Source organism: Alligator sinensis, unplaced genomic scaffold (genome assembly GCF_000455745.1).
Source record: "Alligator sinensis unplaced genomic scaffold, ASM45574v1 scaffold169_1, whole genome shotgun sequence".
NCBI lineage: Eukaryota > Metazoa > Chordata > Crocodylia > Alligatoridae > Alligator > Alligator sinensis.
Genome location: NW_005841924.1, coordinates 1278404 through 1291913, shown reverse-complemented (window position 1 = coordinate 1291913; position 13510 = coordinate 1278404). Strand labels below are relative to the sequence as shown.

The following is a 13510-nucleotide window of genomic DNA, read 5'->3' as shown; positions in this document are numbered from 1 at the left end:
CTCTTTCTACATCTGCTTCACTGTTCTTATTATGGAACAGGGTGTTTTCCTATAAGTAAAATATCTATAGTAGGACTGGCCATAGGTAGCAAGATCAAATAGGACAGATTTACCTGTTGTAAATTACAGGGCATATAGAGATTACCCTAAAACAAGAGACATTAAAAATATATTCTAAGTATATGGAATATTTGATGGATATGTGTTTTAATGGAGTATTTGGGACTGTCATACTTGGATTTAATTCCTATATTAGGCCTCTTGATCAAAACTTCAGTGTTCTACAACAGAAAATATCAAAATCTCTTTCCTTTGAAGTCAAATTACATTAAATCACTTGATCTCTGTTCAAACTTTATTCCTTTAGCAGTTATAGCATTCTGAATATTTTTATTCTATTAATGCTTATCCATCAGCTATTCCAGGAAGCAGGACAGGTATAGCAATCATTTGAAAAAAAAATTAGCTGCATTTGGATGAACTGCATAGCTTACTGAATTTCTTTTGTGGGAACCAAGAATTCTGTGCAGAGGGGGATTGCTACTGGTAGAGGAAGCATATTGGCAGAATGATTTTAAAAAACTGGGAGAAAAATGTATCAACTGCAGCGAGATCTTGAAGTCTGAACAACTGTGTCTTCTCTCACCAAGGTCTGGTCTACCTTTTTTTATGCCACGTTTAGAAATCCATGGACTAGGTATGTAACACGTTTTTTTCATATTTCCTTAGATTTTCGCTCATCATTCAGCAAGTCTCTTAAAAGGAAAGAAGTTACATTTTAAAGATACATCTGTGGTTGATTTCATAGCACTGACATCCCAACCCAATTTTAAGTGGTAAGCAGCTTGCCTGCAGTACACTGATTTTTATTACAGCAAGGAAGTTTTACAGTGGTGTAAATTCCAAAATGATGGAATGCAGCAGGACATCAGAGGACCATTGTTATGGCAACTACAATACATACAGGAGTTGTAATGTATGCGTCCAGGGCCCTATTCTACCATCATTACTCATACTGTGCAATGCTTATTCTGTAAGGAGTCTCAGTGAAATAACTGGAATCATTTGTGCAATGAAGTAGCATTCAACACCAAGAAGGGACCAGAACAGGTCCCTTAATAATTTTATATTTTAGGTAGCAAGTATGTATGTGTTACTTGCTTAGGACCAGATGGTCTGTACTGCCTACATACATTTCCATTCTAGTATTCCAGTTGCCATAGCAAAGTGATACTTTTAATCATATTTTGTAATAGCTGGTGTTTTCTTCTTATCATAACGTCCCTTTTAAAACCTGACTGATTTCACACTTATTCCGTAGGAGGTGTTGAGGTCTCTGGAAGTCCCTAAATAGATTGGCATATATTAAGAATTAAATGAAAATCTTAACACAGAAGCAGCACAACTTTATCTACTCTGTTAAAATTCTTCAGCTTCCATAGGTTTAACCACCTGAAATACAAGCTAATATTGTTATCACTACCCATTTCCTTCTCCAGTGTTAACTTTTGAGAGGACCTCTGATTCAGGCTGAGCAGCTGGAAAGACTGCTGGAAAGACTGATGTAAATAAAAATCATGACCAGATGATATAGTATTACATTTACTTACCTTGTGTACTCTGAGACTTTGCAGGGTTTCTTTCCCAGAGAGAAAGAACGAACCTCAGAACCATGGTCCAACTTTCTCTTCATCTGCAAGACAGAGGCAGGGAAACAGGAATAAATAATAACAAGAGTGCAGTTTCAGTTATATCACCATCATGAGTCATGCAGGTAATACCTAAAATTAATAATTTTTTCCTTTTAACATCAATACTCAGTTTTAATAAGGTGTTTCCATTAATGTTTCTGACTTCAATAATAAAACAAAGCAGTACTTATTAATAAAGTACCTTTTATACAAATGATGTATAATATCATTACTACTGTGGACTTAGACAACTAAAACTACTATCTTACTACTGGTTTCAAAGTTTCAATTTAAAAAAACTGCATGTAAAAATGTATTTACAGAATTAGTCTTTGTATATTCTCTACAAAACAAAATACCTCTCCTATTATTCTGCTTCCATAGCTATTATAATAAAGGGTTAAATGATGGGTAGCTCCCCTGCATTGAACACCAAATGTATATTTTAGTATTTTAAAACAAAAAGCTAAAGAAAAAAACGCCAAAGACTTATCTTAACATTTTTAATTTAAGGTTTCAAATATTTATGAAACTGCAGTAAAACTGACAAAGATGACACTAACATTTTTCCAAAAGGGGTAAAGATGAAAAAGAAATTTAATCCTGAATGTCACCCACAATTAGATATGATCAAAAAACAAATAATAAGCAGGACAACTGTTAAAAGGAAAAAGGAAAATCAAGTCTGCAAAAATTACCAAGGAGACTGAAACCAGTGAAAGTCAGATTCATCTTGCCAGACAAGTACAGATTACTGTCTGCATATGCCAGTAATCTTAAACCACAAATTTTTAGACTAAGCTAAAAATCATTTTATGCTAAATGAAGGTTTTCTTTTTTAAAGATAAGGTAGGGAAAATGTTTTATCTATTAGTAGTACTATTGGCTGCAGAATGCAAAAACTACCTGTGCAACAAAATTCAAACTTTAAATTTGTCAATGATTTTATTTCTTCAATTTCATGTTAGGATATATGATTTTAGGTTAATTCAATGTTAAATAGTTTTAGGTTTTCTAAAAATGTAATCTTTGTGCTTAGATTTAACCATTTATTGTACCAGTCTACCTGCCTCAAATGAGCTGGATTTGCAAAAGCTTTAAAATGAACAGAAACATGTTGTTTTTCATATAGTTAGATATTTACATATAATTTTAAAAAGAGTCACTGAAGAGTTTAATTTTGATCCATGAACAGGTACAAAAGAAAGGTTTACTAAGGTTACCCATTCTGTTTTTTACCAAAGGGGGAAAGAGGAAGGAAGGGGGAACCATGCACAGCAAGAAGCCTGCTTTATAGCTAACCTTGTTTTCTTGCCCATGCCTCACACGGGGCAACACAGCAGGTCACCATGCAAACATTAAACAGAAGTCTCCCCCCACAAAACAAAACAGAAAACAACCCTGCTAATATCACTCTACCCCAAAAAAAGAGGAGAAAAAAATCCACACTGTTCTAAGCATCACAGACTAATGGAGACCATCTTTTATCATTGTACAGGAGAAAGCCAGCAAAGACCCACTGGAAGCATAAATCTAATTTATTTTGCTATATCATCAAGGAGGAAGCTCATGGTAGGAATCTGAAGGAGGGCTTTTCATGATAACAGAAGTTTTTAATTTGAGCTAAACATTAAACTCATTTTCCTGAGAGAATATCATTGCACCAATGGCTATGTACCTTTTCTAGTTCCCTCTCTCAAAAGAGAGGGAGATTTACTTTTTCAAAAGAGCAAATTGTTACATATAAGAAATGTAATGCCAGCAATAGCATAACCAGATATATCCCCATATATATTCATTTATTCTTCCACCGATTAAGAGACCATCTAAAGCAACATGCAGTCCTGTATTTACCTTATCATGACTTGGCCAAATTTTTGTTTTCTCAATTACTGTAGGAAACTTTTGCACCTATTCCAATCAGGTCTGACATATACGGGCTTCGAGCATCTCAGAAAATACCTAGCAAATATGTTGACACAATTGCCATGTAGCACACTAAGATAAAACTTTGTTTCCAGCAGAGTGATCTAGTGTCAAATTTAGATTTTAAGAAGATATTTATGCAACTAAAACCTTACATCAGAAATCCTCAAGTAAACGTTCGTATGAAATATTTTCCTGTAAATATGAATCATGGAGTCTTTAGACACTGTTGATTTATTGAAATAACTGGTCTTGCAGTGAAAAAAAAAAAATCAACTGTATTCTGCATCGTTACCAGGAACAACACTGAGCGGTACCAAAGTCTTCCATAGCACACTGCATTTACATGCATTTATCAACCATATGTTACACTTATAGTGCATGCATGTTAAGTAACATTCAAAATCAAATAAAGCCTGAGTAATATGGAAAAAGGATAGAAGATCCCCAGAAAAAAACACTATATACATAAAATGCTTTCCTGTTAATGTACAGCTGAGCTGCATTTCAGGAGTGAAGCAGTTTGACTGAAAATTCTCAGATTAAGATATATTACTTCTTTGGATGCCTAAAATGAAAGCCTTTTGCATCTCATTTAGCCATTTCATTATTTGCCTTCATTCATCGTATAGAGCAGAATGTCAGGCATCCAGCCACCCACCAAAAAAGAGGATACTGCAGCCATCTCTGATGATACAGATTTTTTTCTTCATCGACACACACACGCACACAAGCAAAAGAGGGGAAAAAATCCCAACAGATTACTTACTTTGTAAAAAATCATTTTTAAAGTGCCGTAGAACCCCATGTTTTCAGTATTTTTCCCCTTCAGCGATTCTGTGCCCCCGTGCGTCCGACTGCTTGGTAGTCTCTGACAATATAAACCTTTTTCAGGTAGGTATGTCACAGACTCTAATGTGGACATGCTCGGGCACGTCAGAAAAGGAAGATTAGGCAGCAGAACCAGCAGCAAAACTCCACCGTAAAGGCAAATGAAGCTCAGTAGCAAGCCGCTTCCTAGGACACGCATACATACATGCAGCTTGACGGAGTAGAACTTGAGGGAATAATGAGAGAGAGGGGGACGATTATTGGAGGAGACTCTGCCCTGTCAAAGCCTTGACTGAACCGATTCCTCCCTTCGCAGCAGAGGGATCAGATTACATCTTCCCTCGCTCGCAGAATGGTGCAGTCCAAGCTTCAGCAATGCAGGCTGCACATCAATTATATGGTGCTCAGCTCCAGGGAGCCTGTAAGCACAGACCAGAGGAAGGACTTTGGCAGGAAATTAAATAGCCCCGTACCTACAGCCCCCCTCCAACCCACTGGCTTTTTCCTTTAAAAAAAACAAACCCCAAAAAACAGTGTTTTATTTTTCAAAGTACACTTGTAGGCTGATGAAATATTGCTAAAACCTATATCTATATCTAAATATAGATATATCTATATATAGATATATATATTACACACACACATATACATATACATACACACACACAAACACACACACACATATACACACACATTTACATATATGCATGTTATTTTTATATACACACACATTAAATATAAAGGTTTTAGCAATATTCCAATAGAGAGAGTGTGTGTGTGTGTGTGTGTGTGTGTGTGTGTGTGTGTGTGTGTGTGTATATAATACTACTATCGTAGTGTGTATGTGCGTGCATGTACACACACACACACACACACACACTACGACAGTAGTACTATATATAAGTATTACTGGAATATTGCTAAAACCTTTATACACACAGATATATCATATACTATGCAGTAGTAGTGTGTGTATATATATATTTTTTCCAGTGGAACATACTTCAGAATTTTCTAGCTGGAACAACAGCAAAAAACCCCTGCTCAATTCTACTCATTACAGTTTCACTGTAGCCCCTGGCAAGCTGACTGGACCTTTACATTAGTGCATTCAATGGCCCCAAATTAGTACTTAAAAAGTGAAGTTAATGTTAAAATAATTTGAAAACATACTCCCTCTTTACAAGCAATGAGGTTCAAAATGCCTCCCAGTTGCTGAACAGTAGCAGCAACTGGTTTGTCAAATCAGAAAATTATGTAACATAGATTGAAAACATGAATGTGTTACATAGGGGTTAATCTGTAAAATTCAAGAAATGTGTCTAGGTTTCCCAGGGAATGCAATTCTCCCGACACACTGTATATTCTGTGCTTTCTCTTCCTACCCTCCCTCCTTCAAAATCTCCCTATTTTAAAAGGAGGTTTAAGGTTTACATCCCCCCCCACCCCAAACCCCTAACATTAGAAGATTCACATTTCCTCTGCTTTTGTTTGCCCACCCCACAGCCATGCATACTTCTCAAGGTTTTTTTCTTACACTATAGTAAAACCTGAAGAAAAACTAAGAGTACACCTCCCACATTTTCCCCCAAAAGATGTTTTTAGTTATTCCAGATCATGAGAAACATCAGTTTCTATGGCTATAAAGAGGAACTGATCAATCAATCAGGGTTAAAAAATGTGCTGGATGCCAAGCTCACTATAAAATGTTAGTGGTGCAGTGCAGAGTGTTTTAGGACAGTGCTCAGGGAGAATCTGACATTTACGTAACAAAAATTGCCATTTACTGGGTCAGACCATCGTGCCCAGTGTCCTGTATCTCACAGTACAGAATGGATGCTGCAAGGGGGCGTGAACAGATATGACCAGGAGTTTTCCCACAGTTTCTCTCCCACTTGCAGCCTCTAGCATTTAGAGTCTAGGAAGCTCTGATTCAGAGGCTGTGCCCCTAACTTCCATGCTCAATACCTACTGATAATCCTTTCCTCCAAGAATTTGTCCAATCCCTTTTTGATGCTGGTGAAACTATCAGCTTCCAACATCTTGTGGCAATGAGTTCCACACTTTAATTACAGACTGTGGTAAAAAGAACTTTCTTTTGTTATTTTTAACCTAACTGCCTACTAGAACAGGAAAGGGTGGGTGCAGGGGCATGTCACTGGGATTCTCCAAAGGAACAGTGCCTTGCCCTTGCTTGGAATTTCTATCCATCCTATCAGTTAGCATTTATGAGGGCTGATAAATGCAGGAATCTGCTCCAAAATTGGCTGCTAAGGGCTCCTATACACATTCAAGGAGGTTTCTCCAACACACTATAATTACAGCACATCAGAGAAGACTCAATTAGTTGACTCTGGTGGAGTGTGGTAATTAATTACTGCACTCCAGCAGACTCCAGCATCACGTGTATCAGCGTCTCCATGCTGAAAAATGGCGACAGGGCACTTTAAACTAAAGCTTGTTCAATAAGCTTTAGTTCAAAGTGCCCTGCCACCATTTTTCTGCATGGGGACGCTGATACATGTGATGCTCCAGATGCTTTAATTAGCATGGCTATTGGAGCTGCAGTAATTAAAGCGACCCCCCTCCCCAACTTCCCAGAGCACATCTATAGCGTCCTAAGCATCCTAAGCACCCTAAGCGTCCATCTTCTTAAACTTTGCAGCCCTCTTCCATATCACACTAAAATTTTGCTTTTGTGCATTAGAAGAGTCACAGTGTCAGAACATTCCTTGGTTACTGTCCATAAACTATTAATTATATAGTCCCCATTGCTGCAGTATCTAAATGCCTCTGGAGAATTTACTGATTTATCCTCAATGTATCCTTCTTAAGCAGAACAATACTTTTCCCATTTTTCAGATGGAAACAGAGAATCAGATGACTTGCCCCAGTGGCAGAATAGGAGATCAACAAATCAAAGCAAGACATATCTGACACGGATTCCCAAGACAGGATCTTTCTCTTGCAATCCCATGAGCCAAGGTCAAAGACAATAACAAAAAACCTTTGAGCTACAGGCTGAAAAATCTAACAAAGTGTAACTTAGAAAATATACATTCACTGAACCTCTCAGAAAAGAACTTAAAGGAAGAACCTATCCATGGAAAATAGCAGTGTCTAACCAAAGGGAGACAAAGCAGCCATGAGACGATTCCTTATTCCAGATAGCAAACTGACGTGGATATGGTCTTTTTCACATTGGAAATATACAGATTTTTCCTCAGGCCCACAGAAGCAAATATCTCAACCTCCTGAATCTTCAAACTCCTCTATGCCATGCCTTTTTCTTCCCTATATGCTTTTCGAAAGTGATTATGGTATGGACATGATAACGTCTGCTCACAACTTATGGACCTCCTTTTCAATGAATGTGAATCCTTGCAAGAACCAAGACAGACAAGCAGTAATCCTGTCCCACGGAAAGAAAACTCCACAAAGTAGATTCCAGCTTCTTCAGAACACCATGTTATAAAGTTTGTTGGTTACATTTGAAAAAATAGCTGCAGAGCATCCTAAGTACAGGGGCTTTAAAGTACTCACCAGACATTCCTATTTGGTACCACTGGAACTGAAAGGAGCAGTACAAAGGACATTCTAGGGTAAATAATGGAGGTACATCTTTAAAGAGAGGGGGAAAAAAAACTCATCCCAACTCCATCAACATATTGCTCATTCAACTTGGTATCTCAATCTTTTTGTTTTCTTATGTAATGTATTATTCAGATAATAGCACTCAAGGTATAATAAGCACTTTGCAGACTCTGTAGAAGGCAGCATAACCATTATACCAAAGCATACACATACAGACTCTTAACACAGCTGTGGTTTCTAGACATGGCTTCTCCATTTCTCTGACCAATAAGCACTTTGAGTCCTCAAGGAAGCTTTACTTCTTTTACTGACTCTCACTGAAAGTGGCTTTTCTGATCACTATAAGGTCTGCCCATCAAATCTTGGAATTTATGCCATTATCCATTAAGCCTCAGTGTTTTATGAGAACAAAATGGTCCAGCATCGACGTTATACTTTAGATGTGAACAAAGCTGCACGTCTCAGGAGACTGTTATCTCCTCCTACTCTAATACATCTCAGGAGAAGCAGCTGTGGGAGGGGGAAGGGTAAATACACCCACTACATTGGGTGTACATAGGGAATTTAGGTTCTCTGCTAAAGAAATAACCAGTTACAGTAAAAAAAGTTAACACAAACTGTCAGGATAAGAAGCAAGTCAAAGATACCATTTCTATGCAGACTTAAAAAATGCCTAATGGAGTAATTTAGAACCAAGGATTTACTTCTACATGTACATCAGCAAACCTGCTTCAGGTAAGTAGGGTGTATGTACACGAGCATGTCTGTGCGCATGTGTCTGTACTTTTAGCTGTCAGAAGAAATTTACAGGAATCAACATGGAAAAGCCAGTATCCCTAACCTAAAGCAGACAAAATAAATCTTATGGTGGACGCAAATGCACCCTTTGAACAAAATGACATGTGGTCCTAGGTGATGCAGTCAGGTAACCAAGAGTTTTCTTAGAGGTTACTGTGAAGGATGTGGTACCATTTTCTTTTCCATTTTATTCTCTTGTAAATTTTTCCTTATTATTCTCCCTGCTTAATGACCATCAGGTACTGTCTTACAATTAAAAAAAGTGGACTTATCTGTTAATTTCTTTACTTTAATCATGACCCTCATATTAACTCAAAGAATCAACATTTGCCAGCATTTACCACACAGCAGAAACTTGGAATATCTCAGGTATTATTTACATTAAATATAAGACATTCTGCTTCCTGTTCTAATTGCAGGGAAAGCTATGTATTGGCAGATGATAACACTTTAATGATGTCTGTATATCTGGTAGGCTATTTCCCTTGTCCTTTGGGCTGGAAAAATGTTCTTTAATTGAACTTTGGTGTGGGTCTCATCTGCCTAAATTAACATTTTTCTCCAATACTTTTCAACTTGGCAGGTCCTCATTCTGTATGAATACCCAGGCAAGTTTCTAGAGATGTACTCTTTCATTAACTTTTCTTTGTCTCTGCATAGCACTAAAACCAATCCAGTTTTCCAGAATTGCCATATAGGTTTTCACCAATAAGACATTAGTAGAAATTTGTATTTTCTTCCATTCTCTAAGTCATTTTAGGGTTTGCTGCTTCTGTTAGTTTTCCAGACAGCAGCAGATGGAAACTGACAAGACTGCAAAATATTGAACAGCAGTGAAACTAGTTAGGAGTCTGCAAGTTTTACTCTGCTGCTCTTCCAAATGAGCACTAGTCAAGGGACAACCCTACTTCCCAGCTGTGGTGGGTGGTGGGAGAAGGGTAGACAGTGCATATAAAGTGCCTATCCATATCTCTACCTTACTATGCAGTAATCTGGAAAAACATCACCAGGATTACAGTCTAAAATGAATTTTTATTCTGAGGAACAGATAATCTTCCTTCCACAGAATCAGCATACTTGTTATGTTACAACATACTACAGTTTATTGAAAAACAGTTCTAAAACTTTCTACAGGAGAGAAAAATCCAATAAATTCCTTATACACTTTATATGTATTCAATATCAGCAGATTTTATCTGAGTAGGTAACTTTTAAAAGTCTTTTAAAAACCACTTATAACTTACAATTCACAACATATGGGAAAAATTCTATAACATAATTCCAGTGGACACAAAACAAATCTGATTTCCCAGTCAGTAGTGCCAGCTCTCCTAATTAATAAAAATCCACAATGTCCAATCCTTTTCCTGTTGGCAACATTTCTAGCACCTTTAACAGTTTGTCATGTGGCATTCTGTAATTAAGACTATTACTCCTAATGAAAGACTAGACTGAATTACACAAATCACCCGCAGAGCTGTATAATCCCCAGAAGGACAGAGATTACAGTAAAACATACCAAAGAAACAACATCCCATTTCTGACTGCAGGAACATTTCTGAGTAGGGAGATTCTAGGATGGTCTCATTATAGAACTATACAATCAAACTCTAAGCACTTGTGGTGTATACTTAAATGCAAAATTTAAATTTCAATGCAAGAAATGAGGTGTATATTAAGTGCATGCTGCACACCTATGTCCAGTGAATATGCAGCTGTGCCCTGTAGCTGTGGTACAGTGGTGAGCTTGCTGGCCTCCTGGGTCCAAAGTTGTGGGTTCAATACTCCAGCTGTGTTGGCAAGGGCTCCCTGGGGTATGTATCCATTTTCAGGCAGATAGCATAGCTAGGTTTCAAAAAGGGATTGGATAAATTCATGGATGATATGGCTATTGAACAGAACGGTTGGAGAGGTTTTCTCTGGCATCTCTAAAACAATAATGGTGAATACCAAGGAGGGTACTGAATAGGAGACGGACCACTCTAGAAATAGCCAGTTCAGTGCTTATGTTCATTGGTGTGTGTACAAAAGAGGAATTAAGAACAATAATGGTGTGGTACAAGTAGGAATTTCTGGTAAGTGTGTTATGCAGAACACCAAAACATCACCGTAGTGTGTATTCTACACATTTAAACAAAATAACTATTTAAGAAACATTTTACAGATTATTTTTAAATGGGAGTAATTTTCACATTCTTCTGTACACAGAGCCAAGTGCCTCAGTTAAGGCAGGCCAGATCAACTGTGAAGACTTCAAAATGGAAGCAGCTGAGGAAGCTGGGGGGTGGATCTGAGCCACCTTTTTTCTTTTCCATTTCTGGGCCACTTTGGGGCTGAAACTGGCTCTTTCCAATTTAATCCACTTAGCACAGCTACAGCAATTAGTACGGCACCATTTCTATTGCTGATTTTTCTCTCTCCCCTCCTCCCCCCAAATTTTCAGTCAAAATTAATCCTCGGCTACTCTTTTGAGACCATTCTCCCAGTGCTCTGCACTGGCTTGGACAAGAATCTGTCTGAATCTAACTATATAGATATTAAGAGGCAGAGAAAAATCTTACCAATGAAATTAAAAACCTTTAAAAACAGAGACTTAGGATGCCTCCTTCTGTAAAGAAAAAAGCCTCATTATTGTTTAGTCAGCTCTCTTAAGATGCATTGTGTCTACTAGCCAGTCATTCACTGGAATGCCAGAATTGCTGCATTCCTAACGGGTAAAAGTTCCTGTTTCTACCTAGGCAGAATTGTGACTGTAAACTTGTTACTAATTCAACTATTTATTATGGAACATCTTGCATGTCGAGTCAGAGTAATTGTGAAAACAAATTCCTCATCTGAGTGGAAGGCGAGACGTGATTTTTTTTTTTTTTTTTTTTTGAGACAGATCAATTTGGAAAAAAAAGGGAAGCTGTTTGAAGTTAGTCTAGCATTCCTAAACTCTGAGTAAGTCTCAGAAGAGATGAATTAATGGGAAGAGAGCAAGCCAGTGGTTTAAAAGTACACAATAAATGTAGTTTACCACATGGATAGCATCACTCAGGAATTTTGTATCCTTTATATATTACAACAATGGCAAGCAGAAAAGGCTAAAAGGTATGAATTTCTCTATTAATTAAAAATGGGTGACTTAAGACAGATATGAGTAGATTGCTCCCTGGAATACATTTTTAGATAGAGAAATTTTAGCTACCTATATATAATTTTTGCAATAGATTCAAGTAAAAGATTATTTTTAGCTATATTAACTGAAAAGATACAGAAAGAAATTAGAGTTGAAGATCAAATTTCTATAAGGGAAAAAAAAAAAAAACCTCTTACAACCGCTAGGTCAGTTTTCTTGACTTAAAATTAAACACAAAAAGTCAGCAGGGAGATGAATGAACACTAGTATTATATAGAAACACTTATTGGTTGCACTTCTGCATATTTAAATGGATATATAGGTTTGGCGTGAGTTAAGGGAAAAAGCAAACCACAAATTTATCCTGAAGTAAACATGAAAGCACAGGGCAATGAATTATACCAAGTCATTTAAAGGTATAATTCTAATACCAAGAATGTAGAAGTGTAATTTGTATAATAACAATTTGTTTTCTAATCACATGATAGAACTCCTCTTCTGCAAGCCTCTTCTCTTGTCCCTGTTGTTGAAATTAACTTAAGTGAAGGTAAGGAGTTGAATTACTAGTGCATAGCTTACAAAATGCAAAGGAACTGAATTAAAGGCTCCATTATAAAATCATGTGTCCAGCTATTGAGCGGCCCATGTAGAAAGTAAAAGCCAACTACTTACAACTAGAGACGTTACTTAGGAGAAGCAGTAGGGAGCTGTGCTTTAGGCTCTCTTCACTGCTAAGAAAAAGGTGCACTTAGAAGAACCAATACACTTTGCTTATCCCAGTCTAAAATGGTAGGGGAGATAAAGTAGCGTAGTTTTACTTAAGTTAAATTAAGCAAGGCACAGACAAGGTGACCTTACCTAGCTACCACATGGTAAAATTACAGGAAACTTGTCTTCATTGAACTGTGCTTTCGTCATCTCACCATAAAGCAAGATAACAACAAAAAAGCACCAGTATGAGGACAAAGCCTTAGATATTGACTACCTTGAAGTCTCTCCCCATTGAGGGCCTATGCGGGTCACTGCATACAGATTTTCTGAGGTCATGGGGAAAAACCTATATAAATTTTAAAAAATACCATATATATCATGTAATAAGACTATATCACAGCACACATACATAAGGAGCAGAATTAAGACTGCAAACAATCTTAATATTCATATTTTATTTCCTGATTCAAGTGCTTATCTGTGCAACCTTAACATTTTTATGTAGATGTGCTACTGCTTTGTTTCCTCATAGTACACTATCTGCTCTGATGGTTTCTCCGTATTTAACCAAAAAAAGCAATAAACTAGACATTGCCAAACTAGACATACCTTACAAAATGTTCAATGAACAAAGAAGGTCTTCACTGGTGTCCTGCCTATTTCATTGTACCTCTATTACGTTTAACCTTATTCTATTAGCCTTCCTTTATTATATTAAACAAGATATTATAGAAGTGATTCTACATATAGATTCATTAATAGCTGTGTTAATCACCCAAACTGCACACTGAAAGAGGTTATGTTTCTGTGAAAGATGCAACGCGCAGTGGAAGTCCTG

The 13510-nt window shown here is 37.1% G+C and overlaps 1 protein-coding gene across 10 annotated transcripts in view; it reads right to left on the bottom strand.

Moving 5' to 3' along the window:
• The window catches only part of FBXW7 (F-box and WD repeat domain containing 7), a 212521-nt gene that overhangs the window by 35275 nt on the left and 163736 nt on the right, over positions 1-13510 (bottom strand). For 8 of the 10 annotated variants that reach the window (XR_003092953.1, XR_003092952.1, XM_025198524.1 and 5 more), the window contains one exon: positions 1611-1693. Coding sequence is in view for 7 of the 10 variants with exons in the window: in XM_025198524.1 (XP_025054309.1) it covers positions 1611-1693 (83 nt within the window). In the remaining 3 variants the exon portion in view is untranslated. Of the gene's footprint in view, positions 1-661; positions 756-1610; positions 1694-4386; positions 4663-13510 lie in introns of those variants that run through there. The other 2 variants (XR_003092954.1, XM_006019160.2) reach the window with 2 other exon arrangements.